General features: G+C 42.3%; 1 protein-coding gene across 3 annotated transcripts in view; it reads left to right on the forward strand.

Moving 5' to 3' along the window:
* The first annotated feature begins 810 nt into the window (after positions 1-810).
* The window catches only part of nudt17 (nudix (nucleoside diphosphate linked moiety X)-type motif 17), a 20685-nt gene continuing 1590 nt past the window's right edge, over positions 811-19905 (forward strand). Inside the window, exons 1-6 of one of the 3 annotated variants that reach the window (XM_044034605.1) lie at positions 811-868; positions 6662-6775; positions 15478-15600; positions 15707-15890; positions 16184-16209; positions 16294-16386. In XM_044034605.1, the coding sequence (XP_043890540.1) occupies positions 830-868; positions 6662-6775; positions 15478-15600; positions 15707-15890; positions 16184-16209; positions 16294-16386 (579 nt within the window). In that variant the 5' untranslated portion in view covers positions 811-829. Of the gene's footprint in view, positions 869-6126; positions 6469-6661; positions 6776-15477; positions 15601-15706; positions 15891-16183; positions 16210-16293; positions 16387-19905 lie in introns of those variants that run through there. The other 2 variants (XM_044034606.1, XM_044034607.1) reach the window with 2 other exon arrangements.

Raw genomic sequence — 19905 nt, forward strand, 5'->3', positions numbered from 1 at the left:
GTCAGAATCTGCATCGACATACGCAGACCCAATATAGCCATTGTTCGAGCACCTGGACCTGTTTCAAAGGTACAGCATTCCAAGAAGTCAAGGATGAACTCTGGACTGCTGGACAGATGGTCATGTGCGGAAACCAGATTGTAATCCCTGAAATCCTGAGAGAACATGTAGTTAGGACACGAGGGACATCAAGGGATTGTGCGAATGAAAAACAGACTGCGATCCAAAGTCCGGTGGCCTGAAATAGACAAAATGGTCGAACAAAAAGCTACAAATGTAATCTTTGCCCTGGAAATTATGTTCAAAATTCATGGATACCCCAAATACCTGAGAAGTGACAAGGACAACCATTTGCATCTCGTGAGTTCCATGATTATCTCACTGCACATGGCATCACACAGATAAAGGAAACACCTTATTGGCCTCAGTCAAATGGAGAAGTGGAACAGTTCTGAAATCAGTAACGATTGCCAAGGTTGAAAAGAAGGACTGGAAAACGGAATTGAAAAACTTTCTGTTTCATAGCTGAACCACTCCTCACAGAGTGACAGGAGTGTCCCCTGCAAAGACGTGCATGAATTGAGAACTCTGGGACAAGCTTCACCGGTACATCTGTTTTCCAGGAGGACATCCATGACAAAGATGCTATTCACAAGTTAACCACAGGAGAGGAGCCAAAGATCAGGAAATAAAACCAGGAGACACCGTGTTCTGTTAAAACCTGCACAAGACCAACAAACTCGATCCAAACTTTGAGGTGCAAACTTATAAAGTGATTGACAAGCAAAGGAATGCTGTCATAGTCCAAAAACCTGATAGCCCAGCTCGCATGAGAAATGCTGCTCATGTCAAGAAGTTTGACGGCAAGGTTAGTCCAAGCGCTCTCTCCGCACCTGATCCACTGTTGGCCCCACCTGAGTCCTTCCCAGTTACCCCTACCCTCCCCACTCACACTCACATGTCCCCAAGGCCCACCGTGGACCCAAAGGACACTTGCTCTGATAAACCGACCAGGTCAGCCCGGGTCAGACGTCCGCCTGCCTGGCAGAAAGACTTTGTTATGTGTTGTTGAACATTTGGATAAAAGAAGATAAAAGAAGACACTTTCAACACATGTGTTTCTTTGATAAAAAAAAAAAGGTGGGAAGACTAAATTATGTTAAAGTTATTTTGGAAACAAATATTTTGTGTTTATTTGAAAAAAAAAGAAATTCATGTTAAGCTCACCTTGTTGAAGTGTGAATGAGAATGATTTAGTTTGCATTACCGAGTTGTTAGTATAACATCATTGTAGCAAGTTCTATATGTAGTGATTTGCATAGTGACATCATTTGTCTTCAAATCTACCTCATTGGGAAGTTCAGTATTAAAAAAAGAGGGAAGATGTAGTGGTCATGCAAGACTAGAGAGATATATTCAATTCAATTCAGTTTTATTTGTATAGCGCCAAATCATAACATACATGATCTCAGGTCTGTACATAGACAACATCAAGGAGAGCAGAGAAACACAACAGTTCACACAATGAGCAAACACTAGGCATCAGTGGAGAGAAAAAACTCCCTCTTAACAGAAGAAGAAATCTCTGACAGAACCAGACTCACAGATGTGCGGTCATCTGCCTCGACCGGTTGGGGTGAAAGAAAAATGGGGGACAGTGGAGAGGTGGGGGACAGAAAGGGGGGAGAGAAAGGACAAGAGGGAGATGAGGTAGAGACAGAAGAGAGAGAGAGACCAGCAGCAGATACACAACTGTATCAGGTTACAAGTTTATACAGTTAATGATATCGACTTTTTAATTATAGCACAATAATAATGGTGATGATATGTATGATATGGATAACCTCGAAAACTGGATCTGGATCCTGCAACCTGCAAGATGAGAATACAGAGAGAGAGAGAGGGAAGGAAGGAAAGACACAAACTAGGGAGAGAAAGAGACAAGGTTAATGACATTAATGATGAGCTGGTTCCACAGGAGAGGAGGAGCCTGGTAACTGAAGGCTCTGCCTCCCATTCTACTCTTACAGACTCTGGGAACCACAAGTAAACCTGTATTTTGTGACCTAAGTGGTCTATTAGGGTGATAGGGTAAGACTAGGTCTTTCGGGTATGAAGGGGCGTGACCATTAGGTGCTTTGTACGTGAGGAGGAAGATTTTAAATTGAATTCTAAACTATGGGCTCATAATGTTCCGCAGGTGGAAGAAGGCTGTTCTGGAAATGAAGTTTAAAAGTAGAAAGTTACAGGTCATCCAGGACTTAATGTCTCTGAGACATTCCTGGAGTTGAACAACCTGATTTATTTCATCCGGCCTCATCGATAAATATAGCTGTGTGTCATCTGCATAACAATGAAAGTGTATGTTATGCTTTCTAATAATGTTCCCTAGAGGAAGCATATATAAGGTAAAAAGTATAGGCCCAAGCACTGAGCCTTGTGGAACTCCACAATTAACTTTTGTTTATAGTGAGGCTTTATCATTAACGTGAACAAACTGGAATCTATCAGATAAGTATGATTTAAACCAGCAGAGGGCAGCACCTGTGATACCAAGAGTCTGCTCCAATCTCTGCAGTAGAATATCATGATCAATGGTGTCAAATGCAGCACTAAGATCTAACAGGACAAGTAAAGAAACTAGACCATTATCTGAGTTACTAACTTTAACTAGTGCTGTTTCTGTGCTATGGTTTAATCTAAAACCTGACTGAAAATCTTCAAACAGGCCATTAATGCGCAAATATTCACATAATTGATTGGCAACTGCCTTTTCTAAGATTTTAGAGACAAAGGGAAGATTAGATATCGGTCGGTAATTAGCTAAAATATCTGGGTCAAGGGTCGCTTTTTTTAGAAGGGGTTTAATAACTGCTACTTTAAACGTTTGGGGCACATATCCAGTTAATAAGGATAGATTAATTTGAGTTAATATAGAGTTGTTAATTAAAGGAAACACATCTTTAAACAGTTTGGTGGGGATAGGATCTAACTGACAGGTTGATGGCTTAGATGATGAAACTAATGATGTTAACTCAGGGAGATCTATAGGGGAGAAACTGTCTAACTGTGCACCTGGTGCTTCTAAAGCTCTTGTGCTAGAAGATGAGTCAGTCCCAATATGAGGGAGGAGATGATCAATTTTTTCTCTAATTGATGTTATTTTATTCACAAAGACGTTGATAAAGTCATCACTGCTCAGTGTTAAAGGAATAGATGGTTCAGTGGAGCTGTGGCTCTGTGTCAGCCTGGCTACAGTGCTGAAAAGAAATCTATGATTATTCTTATTTTCTTCAATTAGAGAAGAATAATAGGCAACTCTAGCTTTGTGTAGGGCTTTTTTGTAAGCTACAAAACCATCTTTCCAGGCTATATGAAGTTCCTCTAGGTTACTGGAACGCCATTTTCTTTCTAATCTACGTAACGTCTGTTTAAGAGCACGAGTATTGGAGTTAAACCATGGTGCTCGTCTCATCTGATTCACCACTTTCTTTTTCAGAGGGGCAACACAATCTAATGTAGTACGCAGTGAGGCTGCTGTACTATCAACAAGGTTATCTATGAGGGCGGGAGTAAAATCACAAAAGGTACCTTCAGATGTACTGACATATGGCACCGAGTTAAATAAAGGTTGCACTGTCTCTTTGAATGTATTCATATTATTATCAGACAGTATTTCTTATTTATGTTATTGTAGTTCATTATTGAACAGTTAAATGTGAGTAAATAATGATCAGTAAGGAGAGGGTTTTGAGGAACTATGTTTAAATTATCAATATCAATACCATAAGTTAAAACAAGGTCGAGGGTGTGATTAAGGCAATGAGTTGGTTTATTAACGTGTTGAATAAAACCTATTGATTCCAACAGCGAGTTAAATGCGCAGCTAAGACTATCACGGTCAACATCTACATGGATGTTGAAATCCCCTACAATTATGATTTGATCTGTTTTAAGCACTAACTCAGATAAGAACTCAGAGAACTCTGATAAACTGTGACTATTATAATTGGTTTCTGTGATTTACAACTAGGATGAGATAGATTAAGAATAAGGCTTTCGAACGATGAATATCCTGGTTTGGGCTTGGGATTGATTAATAATCTAGTATTAAAAATGGCTGCTACTCCTCCTCGGCCTGAGCTTCTAGGAATATGGGTATTAGCATGAGTGGGTGGAGTTGATTTATTTAGACTGACGTAATCTTCTTCATGTAACCAAGTTTCAGTTACACAGAATAAATCAATACAATTGTCAGAAATTAGATCATTTATTTATTTATATGCACGTTTGTATGAGTGGGATGCTGCTGTTGTGCACCGTTCAATAAAAGAAGAGTCTAAATATATATCTATATATATGTATACATATATATACTACTCTATAAATATATTGTGTACAAATATATACTACTCTACATATCTAATATTTACATATTATATTTAAATACAGATACAATGACCGTGCGACTTTAATATAAATCTAAAATTCCAGGTTAAAATAAATAAAACATTAACAATATACAAACTTTTAAACTGTCAGGTCAAAACGTTTCCATTAAAATCAAAATAACACGTCAACAACAAATCTATGGATCACACCGAGCATCTAATGACAGCGACGTCTGAGCCAGCGGATCATTTCATCAGGACACAGTGAGCGCCGAGCTTCTGCAGAGGCGGAGCTTATCACCTCCGACAAATCTTATCTTCATACATAAACCACATGTTTGAATTCTAAATGACTAATTTCTCGCCTCAAATGATCTTAAAACTTTGTTCCGGGACACAGAAAAATATTTATTTCAGATTTATATTTCTATTATCTGCTGCTATGTTCCGCCAAAATGTATTCTGGGATACATGGCCATCCCAAGTACGCTTAAGTCACCTCCGATGCATACTGGGTAAAGTGGGCGGAGCGAGAACACTTCCGGGTTTGAGAACCGTCCTCGCTGTTCGCTTACTTGAGAATTGGAACAGAACTTGGACTGAGGCTGATGACGTTTTCACAAGTACGGGAGTACGCTAGTACGCACAAGTACACACAAGTACGCACAAGTATGGATATTGAGAAACGGCCATGGACTTTTTAAATAATATAACTTGCTCAATTTTCTACTGATTTTCACACAGTTTGGTTTGTTATAAATGTCAGAGATGTAGTTATTATGACACTGCATACTACTAAAAAGAATAGAACAATGGAAAGGAATAATGTTCTAAAATAGGTACATTTTAGAACTTTAAACATACATCAACAAATGCTGCATGTTGAAATCCCCACCCTGTACAGAGATGTAGTTATTATGACACTGCATACTTATGAATAATTATAACCATGGGCTTTAAATAACATTAAACAGAACAGATGCAATGTGATACACCTATGAAATTCTGTATGCTGACTCTAGCCTTTATTATGTATATCTATGCACCTGGCCCTAGATTCTACTTGTAAAACACTGCCACCTGCTGATGCAGGAAGGCATTACTGAGACACATATATCGTCTCAAAAATCTGTAACTGTGGAAATAGATGAATGTGTGTGAATGTGTGTGTGATCCACAAATGTGGAATCACAATTCAAAAATGTAATTTTCAGTTTTACAAATGTCATATTATTACAAATTTATATTTGTAAAAATCAATATACAAGTTACAAATGAGATTTTTTATTTGTGGATCTCAAAACATGAAACACAACTCAAGATATACGTGTGGATCACCCTCTGCACATATACTAATGTTATTGGAACACATTTAACCCCATAGGTTTGCAGTTGTTTGTAACAGTGACCACAAGACGGCGCTATAATGAAAATACCATCAGTTACTGCTACTGAATGTTTCTGCCTTATTTAAATAAATGAAATGAATGAAATGTCTGTTGATATTTTTAAAACTTTATTGAGCACAAAAACATTTTCGTGAAGAAATAAGACGGAAGATGATAAAAACAAACTTGTGTTTATGAATTCTAGAACTTAACTTATAACATTTTAATATTTTTCTGAAGGTCAAAGTGGTTCAGGCCATTTATGTTTTATTTATATTTCTCTTCGTTTCCTTTTGTTTGATCTCTTCGCGTTAATCACAGGCTTTTGTTTTGAAATACGCAGCCGGATGTTGATTCCGGGGAAATGAAAATATCCTCTGGTGTTAGCTGGTTAGCCTGTTAGCCGCTAGCTGTCGGTCTGTTTGTGTTGTTTCTACAGTTTTTCTTGTGTTTCTTGTGTCTCCGTTTGTTTTTTCCGTGTTGACCGGAAACAGAAACAGTTAAAACAAGGAGACGTTTCCGGTTTAAGCGACGTTTGTTCAACTTTAGCTGCGTTTAACGTTAGCATTAGCGTAAGTTAGCCGTGGTGAGTTCAGGGTCCGTGAGTTTTTTTTTTTTTTACTCATTCACTTTTGTCCAGAACAGCGCCACCTGCAGGACAAACTGCACACCATCAACACGGTCTACAGGTGAGACTTTAGCAGTAGATTCATTCATTCATTCATCAGTGTTTTTAAAAGTAAACAACACACACACAGTTCACCTCCATCACCAGTGGATGACAGCAGAGATCTGACCTCCAAAAGGAACCAGTGCCACACTGGAACCAGGTTTTAGTGGCCGATCCTGTCTCTGATCCCTGTCTTTGCCCTTGTCTTACAGCTACGCCGAGGAGGACAGGCGACGACAGGTGAGGTGAAGATGGACACAGTGAGGAGGATCCTGGTTTATGTTTGTAAAGACCGAGCGTCTCCACAGCGAGCTCAGTTTGTTCAGGTCAGATCTTTAAAATGTTGTACTACTCCTTTAACACAGACAAGTTTGATTCATGTTTCTTCTTTTTCTTTTTCTTCTTCGTCTTTTTCTTCTTCTTCTTCTTAAACCCATATATATCTATATATATATATAAACCTATATATCTATTCCAATTGTTCTAATTGTTTGTGTATCGTTTGGTCATTGTTAGTATTGTGTGTTGGTAGTGTTTAGTGTGTTTCCGTGTTTTCATTTCTAAATGAAATTAATCTTTTTCTTGATGATACTCTCGGTAAAGCAGCTAGTGTGAATGTGTTTGAATACAGTAAACACTCTACAAAGAGTCGTTGGTCTTGACCTCCTTGATGAATGGAAACACTTCCATTTAAAGAGGTACATCACTACAGTTAGAAAGGGGTTAGGCATAACTGTACGGAAAAGTGCGGAAAAATGAAAGTCTAAAGAAATAGAACAATGACCATACAACATTGGGTGTTTCATCTTTGTCTGGTTTGGTCTTGTGTCCTCTTGGTGTCCACACTCTCACTCTCTTCTATACACGTTTTATAGGTGGCCTCTTTAAACATCAATGGGAGTAGAAACGTACAGAAGAGAGCTTTAATTGCTGAGGTGGCGAGACAGAAAAAACAGGATGTAATTTTCCTTTAAGAAACAAACAGTGATAGTGTGAATGAGACAGAATGGAACTTATGGTGGGGGGGACAGATCGTGCTCAGTCACGGCTCTAACATCAGCGCAGGAGTCGCTGTTCTATTCTCTCCATCAATAAATGTAAATGTTTTAAATAGCACAGAGGTTTTAAAGGGGAGGATCCTCTCAGTAAAGGCAGAAATTCATGGTTTCTGTTTTACTTTTATAAATGTTTATGCTCCAAACAAAGGCCCAGAGCGCTCAGTTGTTTTTAACATTTTAAAAGATCATTTAAGGCTGTGTGGTCAGGGGCAATGTGTGGTTATGGGGGGGACTGGAACTGCTGCACAGATCCTGTAGGCAGGACTGATCAGGAGCTGCACCCTCAGTCAGCTACAGTTTTAGTCCAGCTAGCAGCAGAAGCCGACCTCGTCGATGTGTGGAGGATGAAACATCGTTCAGTCAGGCAGTACACCTGGATACGAGTGATGGGGGGAGTGGTTAGTGCAGCCAGACTAGACAGGATTTACCTGGTTGCACTAATCGGGCTGCCACTTGCTACACCATCCCAGTGGGGTTTACTGACCATCATGCGATCTGCATGGAGTTTGTTTTTTCCTCAAACTGCAGTACAAAATCATTTTAATGTTAAACTTTTACTTGACTGTGTTTTTAATCAAAATTTTAAATTGTTCTGGGAACACTGGAGGACAAGAAAGGGGTGTTTCCCCTCTCTGAGTCAGTGGTGGGAGGTTGGAAAAAGCCATATCAGGGTGTTCTGCCAACAGTATACAGCCTACTCTACTCTACTTTAGAATTAAGCAGACTGTACAGCAGTTAGAGGCGGAGATTCTGAACCTGGGGGGGGCCTCTGGACAGCAGACCAACTCGATACAAACTAAGACACAGCAGTTAAATGCTTTCCTGCAGGAAAAAGCCAAAGGGCCACTGGTTCGAGCTCGGTTCATGCACTTGAACAACATGGACGCACCATCAAAGTTTTTCTTCAGCCTGGAGAAAACAGTGGCACAGAGGAAGCAGATTGTGTGTCTCCAACTACCTGATGGGAAACTAACATCCAATCAGGCTGAGATAAAGAGACAAGTGGTGAACTTTTATACTGAACTGTTTGGGGACGAAGACTGCGATGGGCATGCGAGTGCAGATTTAACTCTGGACCTTCCACAGCTGAGTCCAGAGGAGTGCTGTACCCTAGGCTCAGACACCACCATAGATGAACTAACCACTGCTATGTCTCAAATGGCTACGGGAAAAACCCCGGGAATCAATTACCTGTATCGATTACCTGTAGACTTTTTTAAAAACTTAGCAAAGGCACTCTGCCAGCTTCCTGCAGGCGTGCAGTGATTGCCCTTCTACCTAAGAAGGGTGATCTGACATCATTGAAAAACTGGAGACCAGTCGCTCTACTGTGCACGGACTACTAGCTCTATAGTATGGCCATGAGCCTCTCTTACATAGACTGAGGTCCCGGTTGAGGGGGCTCTCTCTACCAGGGCTGACTGACCACTCCTCTGTGATGATATCGGCATATGCCGATGACCTTAATGTCTTTGTGAGGGACCAAGGCGATGTGAGAGAGCTAGAAGCGGCCCTGGCTCTGTATGGAAGAGCCTCCTCGGCTAGGGTTAACTGGGGGAAAAGTGGAGCTTGTCTGGTGGGGCGGTGGAGTTCAGAACTCCCCTCTGTTCTTCGGGGGAATCTCATTTGGGGAACTCAAGGGCTCAAGACACTGGGCGTGTTTCTAGGCAACAAGGACACAGAAAAAAAGAACTGGGAGGGAGTGCTGGTAAAGGTTGAAGCCAAGTTGTCTAAGTGGAAATGGCTGCTCCCTCAGCTGTCCTACAGAGGAAGAGTCCTCATTGTCAACAACCTGGGTGCCTCTGCATTGTGGCACAGGTTGCAGGTCCTAGTCCCACCATTGGGTCTGATTGGGGTCTGGGCATCAGCTGCCCTCCCACCACTAAGCCTGGACTGTGGATATTTGAGGAGCCACTGTTCAATAACACTTTCCTTTTTAGTGTGGTGCTTGCTTCTGCCAGTGTGAGAGACCGTTTTATCAAGGCTGGCATAATCAAATTGGGACACCTTTTGGAGATACCACACAGGACACTCACTGAGAAGGTCCACATAAGGTCCTTTAGACTGGTAGGGAAGGCCATCGAAGAGGTGCTACTATCCCTGTCGGTTCCACTACGGGCATTTGTCCAGGATAGAGCCCATGTTGACCAGTGGAGCAAGGGCGCAGAGTATGTGTTCCCACCCATCACGGTCACACCCGCTGTTGGGGATTGGAGAGAAAAAAGTGGTCTCTTTCTTTCCATGAGGACACCAGTCATGGGAACTAAGCTGTGTAAAGGTGCTGAACTTTGGCTCTCTGTCGGACCTCAAAGAGACAAAATGGACTGAGGTCTTTGGCAAGGATGCTTCCCCTAGAGGCTGTTGGCGGCTCCTGTATAAGCCTCCTGTTGAAAAACGGATGGCTGACCTCCAGTGGAGGATTACACATGGAATTATAGCTACAAACAGATACAGAGCTCACCTGGATCCCAGCACTGGGGAGGGGTGTCCTTCTTGTGGGAGGACGGAAACAGTAGAGCACTTGGTGATTTCATGTCCTCGTCTCACTGATTGAAATTGTTTCAACATAGCAGCAATACAAGAAAATATTATAAACATAAAATGTAATGTAACCATAAAATGTAAAATGTGCAACAGTGGGAAAAAAATAGTGCAATAATAAAGGAATGCCATAAAAGTGTGCAATGGCATACCGTATATCATGGAGAGAAAATGTGCATTGTGCATGTGTGCAGTCTTTTTTTTTTTTAATTACAGAGAGTTATTATAAGTCCTGATGGCTGATGGCAGGAATGACTTCCTGAATCTGTCCTTGTGAGAATGTGCTCTCCTGTGCCTGGAGGATGTGGTGGAGAGGATGATCGGTGTTATCCATGATGGAAAAAAGTTTATTCAGCATCCTCCTCTCCACCACCGTTTCCATGGTGTCCTGCTTGCAGCCGATGATGGAGCTGGCCTTCTTTATCAGTTTGTTGAGTTTGAGGCTCTGGGGGAGGCTTTTTCTGCCTCACTTTTTGTTTTTGGACTAAAGTACACTGTGAAAAAAACACAAACAATGGTGCTCATCAATTTTTTACTGGCCACTGCTAAACTGGCAATCTGGAAAAGCCGAAAAAGCCAGGTGTCCGGTGTGGGCTGGACTGGGCCGGTGCTCTATCTGAAGGCACTGGTCTCTGCCAGGCTCAGGATAGAGCATGCATTTTACAAACTGACATGTAATCTGGGGTTTTTTAAGGCTGTGTGGGGCATCAAACAAGTCCTGTGCTCAGTGGGTGAGGATGGCGCACTACAGGTACATTTTTAGTTTTGTGTGAGTGAGTGAGTGAATATATTGATTAATGTTGATTAATTGTGAAAAAAAAAAAAAAGTGTTTGAAATTAAAGTTTTCTAAAAAGTCTTAAGAGTGGAAGAGCTTTCTCTGTCTTTTCTTTCATTTTTCTGTCCTTTACTCTTTATCATACTGGTTGTATTAGTTGTTTGGGTTTGTAGTTGTTGGCTTTATTTTAGTTTTTATTTTGTCTTTTGTGTGTTTTGCTGGTTGGTCGGCCACTCGGTCGCCGTCATGGCTTCCAGTGGCTTTGCCAGGCTGTCATGGAAGCATGGCATTAAGATTGGAGCCGGCTCTCCGTGCAGCGTGGAGGAGGTGGCGTTGGCCGTAGGTGAGATCATCGGCCACAGTTGTGTGAAGTCCGCGGCCCGCATGAACAGGCCAGTGGTGCTGTTCTTAGAGAAAGTGGAACAGGTGAACATGTTGATAGAAACAGGAGTAAGTGTAAACGGGCTGTTTGAGCAGGTGCTGCCGCTGACACAGCCGGCAACCAAAGTTACTCTTTCTAATGTGCCTGATAAAAGAGTGGTTGAGACACGGAAAGGTGGTGTCGCTGATTAAGAAGGTGCTGTCGGGCTGTAAATTGCCACTGTTGAGACACGTTGTTTCCCACCGCAGACAACTATTCATGATCCTTAACAACAAAACAGAGGAATTCAATTATCGTTTCATGGTCCGTGTGGATGTCTTTGATTATGCTTTGTTTGCTACCACGTCTTTTATGAAATGTTTTGGTTGCGGTGAGGAGGGACATTTAATAAAAGCCTGTCCTAACCGCACCAGTGCGGCTTTGCAAACCTCAGCTGGGGGAGCGGAGGCTGCTGTTGCCGCCGTCACCGTTGCTGACCATGGGCGACCCTTTGCCGCGGTGCGGCGCCCTGACGCCTAGGTGTGGCCCATAGGCGCACCGCGGCCGGTACCGCAGCCAGGGATGGAGCCATTGAGACCTCTGGCTCGGAGGGGGCGGCAGGTGCGCAGCTGGATGGTGACAACACTGAGGTGAGTGGTGAGAAGGAGAGTGGTACAGGTGGGAGCAGTGGTGGTGAAGACGACAGGTGAGCGTACAGGTAAGGAGGGGAGTGAGTTTGTTCAGGTAGTAGGTGAGGTTACTGAAGTGGGTGAGGTGGCAGGTGAGGCGGATAAAACAGGTAAAGTGTCAGGCGAGTTAGGTGAAACAGGTGATTTGTGTGACACTGGAGTTGTGTCAGATGAGTTGTGATGAGATGGGTGAGAGGTGAAGATGAAGATGGGTGAAGCAGGTGAAGTGTCAGGTGAGTTTTGTGTGGGTACAGCTGAGGTGGTAGATATGGAAGCCTGTGAGTCTGGGTGGACATCTGCTTCTGTGAGGCGCCGCAACAAAAGGAAGAACAAAAGGCCACAGGCTGCCCTGTTGATGTTTTAATGAAAGTTTGGCCTCAGGTTCTCTGCCGTTGTCCTGCCGCGGGGCTGTTGTTGCCCTTCCACCCAAAAAGGGTAGCCTGCAGGACATAAAGAATTGGCTCCCTGTGTCTTTGCTGTGTATGGATTACAAGATTCTGTCCAAGGCTTTGGCTAACAGGCTGAGAGAAGCTATGGAGCAAGTCATCCACCAGGACCAGACATACTGTGTGCCTGGCAGGTCTATGGTGGACAATGTCTACCTAATTCGAGATGTTTTGGAGGTCTCCAGCTCATTAGGTGTAGATACTGGTCTTATTTCGCTAGATCAGGAAAAGGCATTTGACCGCGTTGAACACAACTTCCTTTGGTGCAGGTGCAGGTGTTATACAGTGACATTGAGAGTATGCTGAAGTCCAATGGTAATCTGTGTGCTCCTTTCAGGGTGCATAGAGGCATCCCGCAGGGCTGCACACTGTCTGGTATGCTCTATGCACTCTCCCTGGAACCTCTTCTCTGTAAAATTCGCACAAGCATTGACGGCCTGAGTTTACCTGGTTTTAGTGAAAGCATTGTTTTATCTGCTTATGCGGATGATGTCACATGTCGTTTTTATTAAAAACCAAAGAAATGTTGATATTTTAACTAATTTAACTAAATCTTTTAACGTTCTATCTGCAGCTCCGGTGAACTGGAACAAAAGTGAAGCCCTTGCTGTTGGTAGATGGCGTGACGGTCTCCCAGTTCTTCCCCAAAACCTGATCTGGAACAAAACCATGATTGGAAGAAACTGGGAGGGCATCACTGAAAAAATTTAAAGTAAACTGAATAAATGGAAATGGCTGCTCCCTCACATATCATACAGAGGTAGAGTTCTTGTGCTCAATAATCTGGTAGCCTCCCTGCTTTGGCACCGCCTAGCCTGTATGGATCCCCCATCAGGCTTACTAGCCCAGATCCAGACTAAATTAGTCAATTTCTTCTGGGATGGCTCACATTGGGTGCCACAGGGTGTGCTATTTTTAACCAGAGAGGAGGGGGACAGGGCCTCATTCACTTGGCCAGTAAAACTGCCACCTTCAGAATACAGTTTATCCAAAGGTTCCTGACTGGACCGGCAGATCTGGTATGGAGAGAATTGGCCAGCTGCATTTTCAGACGTGTGAATAACTTGGGACTGGATAATGCACTCTTTTTAACTGATTCTAAATTTTTAAAATGTTTTAAAGGGGACATATTATGCAAAATCAACTTTGTAACCATTTCAATACTTATATTTGGGACTCTGGAGGCCCTACCAGTCGCCAAAGTGTGGAAAAACAATACTCAGTCATGTTTTCGTGGTTCCGCTTAGTGTAAGTATAGGCGATAAAACGCTCGATGTTGAATTCCCTGCGCTTATGACGGCAGCATGCGCATTTCACCGCAAATGTTACCGCCCCACCAGTAAGTTTACTTCGCCAGCTCCACCTTAGCTCCACCTTGTCCCTGCGAGAGTGCAGGCGAGGGAGGAAGAGTGGTATTATGTCAACGCGGAGGGACAAGTGTGCTGTTGGTGGCTGCACAGTGGAGCACAGTGTTTTACAGAGGATTTTATATATGAAGCTAATGTGCCGGATAAAGTCAGCAAACGTGCGTTTGTGTGTTCGCACCACTTCACATCAGACTGTGGCCAGCGGTCGCCGTATTTAGTCAGGGGACGTATTTCACCGACGTACAAACACACAAATTGTTAAGATCACACAGAGCTCATAACTGACCATTCTGACACGTCCTAATTAAAAATATTTGTTCAGTACGTCCTCCATGACTGGAGCACAGACTCAGTCTGTTTATGCAGCTCGCCGCTGACGATCAGCGGTGCTGCACTCTCCTTATGTATCCTTATGTAGGACGTCTCTTCCTGTGACGGCACTCTCGCTGACATGTTGATATTGTCAGAGAACTAGTGGAGGGAGGGGGAGACGAATAGAGCTGTAAAGCGCTGTAAAGAGGACAAATCAGAAACCCCCTGGGAGAAGTGGGTGTGTGTTTGCCTGTGTCTCATTTGCATATAAAGGGACCATGCACGAAAACCGAGCGTTCTGAAAGGGGCGGGTTTAGCAGGGTTATTGAACTACTATGATGCTTCATCCTAATGGTGTTTTGACCAAAGCATGTCACAGACATGTTCATTAGGACACCAGGGAACTATTTTAATGGGGGAAATAGGGTATAATATGTCCCCTTTAAACTAAATGAATTACCTCCGTTTTATCAGGGTGTTTTTAAGTCATGGGCCCTTTTTAAATTCAGGTCAAAAGCTCTAACTCTCTGTTCTGGTTACTGAAGGAGCCACTGGTATACGGCACGAGGCTGGATGTCTGTAGTGGAGCCAGGCCCGGGCTGATGATAGCGCTGTGCAGAACCGGGGCTCTGGTGTTGGAACAACTCATAGACATCGCAGGTCCAGCACTGATGGACTCCCGGGCTGTGGACTCCCTACTAGACATCCAGTCTGCCAGGATTGCTGACAGGATCCTGTATCTATGGAGACAGAGGCTGTCAGGGAGGGAGAAAAGCCTCCTCATGGACTATACACAAGGAACTGCAAAACCCAACCACAGAGATCCGTTTCCAAAGGTCCACATGAATCCCCAGTTAGGGGAGTTAAGTGGACCTCTCCTCAAAGCCAAAAAACTCAGCCTGCACACAGCTGACAGAAAAACTCTCTACCACACCTGCATAAAAGTTACCAATAGGAAGGGACTGTGTGACAGAGCACCCACTGTGTGGACCAAACAACTGAGTGGAGATGGAGCGAGTCCACAGTGGAGGGTTTTATACAAACCTCCCCTCAGGAAAAGAACAGCCGACCTCCAGTGGAGAATTTCACACGGTGCCATTGCCTCAAAAGCTTTTATCTCTGTGATTAATCCTGCTGTTTCAAACCAGTGTCCTTTCTGTCTCCTTCATGAGACAGTGTTTCATGTTGTGCTCTTCACTCTTTTAACCAATGTTTTTCATTTGTTTGATGAAACTTTTAGTATTGCTAGTTTTATTTATGGTGCAGGGTACAAGAAAATGCTATAAAAACATCCTTTGTTCTGTTGTTTCTTTGTGACTGATCTGTTTATTTTAATATTTATAACCATGTCTGCACTTTTATTAACACCAGTACTCCAACACACCAATTACATGGTGCAATGTAAATTTATGTGAAATGTAAATAAAAGTGTTTTTGTACAAATCAAAAAATCTTCTTCTTCTTCTTCCCCTCCTCAGAGTGTAACCGGTTACTTCAGTGATGATGGTGAAGATCAGGTGGAGGTGAAATGTTCTCTGGACAAAAACCGTCTCGTCCTCTTCAGAGGAGACAGAGGACAAGGAGGAGGAGTCACGCTGAAGGTCAGACCCAAACATTGAACAATTAAAATCCATGTTCCTGGGTTTAATCCTGGATTTAAAAATCCATGTTCCTGGCTTTAATTCTAAATGTTTATGTCCGTCTCAGAGGCCCGCCTTCTGCCCCATCAAGCACCTGTCCGTCACAGAGGCAGCTGCCATCCCATTGGACGTCCAGCAGCGTGGAGTGGATGTGGGCGTGGCCATACTTCTGCAGACAGCCAATCAAAGAGTGCTGCTGACTCGCCGGGCGAAGGAGCTGCGTGTTTTTCCTAACGTGTGGGTTCCTCCAGGTCAGAGGTCAGAACTCTCTCCACACTGGAGACGTCACTGATGTCATCACCATGGAGACACCTGTTTACTGTCCCACGCCACGGCGTCTCCATGGTGATGAGCTGTGACATTAAAACATGTTTGTTCTCAGCAGCAGGGGGCGCTCTGACCTCAAACATAAAACTGAACTGAACCTTTAAATCTAACATTCTCTGTGTGTGTTCATTTATATTATTTTATTCCTTTAATCCAGTAAATGTCTTTATTTTCATAGTAAACAGAAATATTCTGTTGTGTCTTTGTTTGTCTTCAGGTGGACACATGGAACCAGACGAGACGGTGAGACAATTGTTATTTATATTTATAATGACTTTAATGTTCATTCATATGATTGACTCTGTGTGTGTGTGTGTGTGTGTGTAGCTGCTGGCTGCTGGTCTCAGAGAGTTACAGGAGGAAACTGGACTGAGTCTTGAACCAGAAGAGGTTTGTCCAAAGATTCTGGGACTGTGGGAGGTGAGTTTATGTCCTGATACAGGAGATGTGTGGATGTGAAGGTCGTTTCTCTGGACCATGGATGTATTATAAGATCTGGATGTAGCTCCGCCCCTTTGGCTCCATTCATTCCTATGGAGTTGCTCACTCACACATACAGTTGCAAGAAAAAGTATGTGAACTGTTTGGAATTATCTAGATTTCTGCACAAATTGGTCATAAAATGTGATCTGATCACAACAACAGACAAACACTAATACCTCACAAACAATTATATCTTTTTATGTTTTTATTGAACACACAACATAAACATAGACAGTGCAGGGTGGAAAAAGTATGTGAACCCTTAGGCTAATGACTTCTCCAAGAGCTCATCGGAGTCAGGAGTCAGCCGACCTGGAGTCAATGAGACGAGGTTGGAGGTGTTGGTTAAAGTTGCTCCGCCCCTATAAAAACACTTGAGGTTGCTATTCTCAAGAAGGACTTTGTGATGTGAACCATGCCTCGCACAAAAGAGCTCCTCTCAGAACCCTACGAGTAAGAATTGTTGACTTGCAAAAAGATGGACAGGGTTACACAAGTATCTCTAAAAGCCTTGATGTTCATCAGTCCACGGTAAGACAAATGGAGAAAGTTTTCATTCACATTTATCAGTGACTTTATGAACCGATAGTGTCATTCATGTGTTCATCACATTTATCAGTGACTTTATGAACAGATAGTGTCATTCATGTTCATACATTTATCAGTGACTTTAGGAACCAATAGTGTCATTCATGTGTTCATCACATTTATCAGTGACTTTATGAACAGATAGTGTGATTCATGTGTTCATCACATTTATCAGCAACTTCAGGTACAGAAAGTGTAATTCATGTGTTCATCACATTTATCAGTGACTTTATGAACAGATAGTGTAATTCATGTGTTCATCACATTTATCAGTGACTTTAGGAACCAATAGTGTCATTCATGTGTTCATCACATTTATCAGTGGCTTTATGAACAGATAGTGTGATTCATGTGTTCATCACATTTATCAGTAACTTCAGGTACAGAAAGTGTAATTCATGTGTTCATCACATTTATCAGTAACTTTATGAACAGATAGTCTAAATTCAATTCAATTCAATTCAATTTTATTTGTATAGCGCCAAATCATAACATACATGATCTCAAGTCTGTACATAGACAACATCAAGGAGAGCAGAGAAACACAACAGTTCACACAATGAGCAAACACTAGGCATCAGTGGAGAGAAAAAACTCCCTCTTAACAGAAGAAGAAATCTCTGACAGAACCAGGCTCAGAGATGTGCGGTCATCTGCCTCGACCGGTTTGGGTGAAAGGAAAAATGGGGGACAGTGGAGAGGTGGGGGACAGAAAATGGGGGGAGAGAAAGGACAAGAGGGAGATGAGGGAGAGACAGAAGAGAGAGAGGGAGACCAGCAGCAGATACACAACAACTGTATCAGGTTACAAGTTTATACAGTCAATGATATCGACTTTTAATTACAAAATAATAATAATAATGGTGATGATGAGCGTAGCCTCGGAAACTGGATCTTGATCCTGCAACCTGCAAGATGAGAATACAGAGAGAGAGAGGGGGAAGGAAGGAAAGACACAAACTAGGGAGAGAAAGAGACAAGGTTAATGACATATAAAAAGTCATAATCAAATGCTGAGTGTGAGAGAGTGAATGTGCGTGTACCACAGGAAAATCCCCCAGCAGTCTAGTTCTATAGCAGCATAACTAAGAGATGGTTTAGGTTTCCCTGAACCAGCTCTAACTATAAGCTTTATCAAAAAGGAAAGTTTTAAGTTTAACTTTAAATACAGAGAGAGGCTCCGCCTCCCGAACTATCATTGGAAGCTGGTTCCACAGGAGAGGAGGAGCCTGGTAGCTAAAGGCTCTGCCTCCCATTCTACTCTTACAGACTCTGGGAACCACAAGTAAACCTGTATTTTGTGACCTAAGTGGTCTATTAGGGTGATAGGGTAAGACTAGGTCTTTCAGGTATGAAGGGGCCTGACCATTAGGTGCTTTGTACGTGAGGAGGAGGATTTTAAATTTAATTCTAAACTGTATGGGGAGCAAGTGTAGAGAAGCTAACACTGGAGTTATATGGTCTCTCTTTCTAGTTCCTGTCAGAACTCGTGCTGTAGCATTTTGAATGAACTGAAGGATTCTAACAGACTTGTTAGAACATCCTGATAATAAGGAGTTACAGTAATCTAATCTAGATTAACAAAAGCATGAACTAGTTTTTCAGCATCCTGTAAAGACAGAATGTTTCTAATTTTCATAATGTTCCGCAGGTGGAAGAAGGCTGTTCTGGAAATGAGTTTTATGTGTGAATCAAATGACATTTCCTGGTCAAAAGTAACTCCAAGGTTCCTCACAGTGGAACTGGAAGCCAGGGTGATGTCATCTAAAGTGACAATGTGATCAGAAAGTTTTTCTCTGAGGTGTTTAGGGCCGAGTATAAAAGTTTAAAAGTAGAAAGTTACAGGTCATCCAGGACTTAATGTCTCTGAGACATTCCTGGAGTTGAACAACCTGATTTATTTCATCTGACCTCATTGATAAATATAGCTGTGTGTCATCTGCATAACAATGAAAGTGTATGTTGTGCTTCCTAATAATGTTCCCTAGAGGAAGCATATATAAGGTAAAAAGTATAGGCCCAAGCACTGAGCCTTGTGGAACTCCACAATTAACTTCTGTTTGTAGTGAGGCTTTATCATTAACGTGAACAAACTGGAATCTATCAGATAAGTATGATTTAAACCAGCAGAGGGCAGCACCTGTGATACCAAGAGTCTGCTCCAATCTCTGCAGTAGAATATCATGATCAATGGTGTCAAATGCAGCACTAAGATCTACCAGGACAAGTAAAGAAACTAGACCATTATCTGAGTTACTAACTTTAACTAGTGCTGTTTCTGTGCTATGGTTTAATCTAAAACCTGACTGAAAATCTTCAAACAGGCCATTAATGTGCAGATATTCACATAATTGATTGGCAACTGCCTTTTCTAAGATTTTAGAGACAAAGGGAAGATTAGATATCGGTCGGTAATTAGCTAAAATATCTGGGTCAAGGGTCGCTTTTTTTAGAAGGGGTTTAATAACTGCTACTTTAAACGTTTGGGGCACATATCCAGTTAATAAGGATAGATTAATTTGAGTTAATATAGAGTTGTTAATTAAAGGAAACACATCTTTAAACAGTTTGGTGGGGATAGGATCTAACTGACAGGTTGATGGCTTAGATGATGAAACTAATGATGTTAACTCAGGGAGATCTATAGGGGAGAAACTGTCTAACTGTGCACCTGGTGCTTCTAAAGCTCTTGTGCTAGAAGATGAGTCAGTCCCAATATGAGGGAGGAATCATGTGTTCATCACATTTATCAGTGACTTTAGGAACAGATAGTCTAAATCATGTGTTCACCCATTTATCAGTGACTTTAGGAACAGATAGTGTAATTCATGTGTTCATCACTTTTATCAGTGACTTTATGAACAGATC

The sequence above is a fragment of the Solea senegalensis genome, linkage group LG9, assembly GCF_019176455.1.
Source record: "Solea senegalensis isolate Sse05_10M linkage group LG9, IFAPA_SoseM_1, whole genome shotgun sequence".
NCBI classification, from domain to species: domain Eukaryota; kingdom Metazoa; phylum Chordata; class Actinopteri; order Pleuronectiformes; family Soleidae; genus Solea; species Solea senegalensis.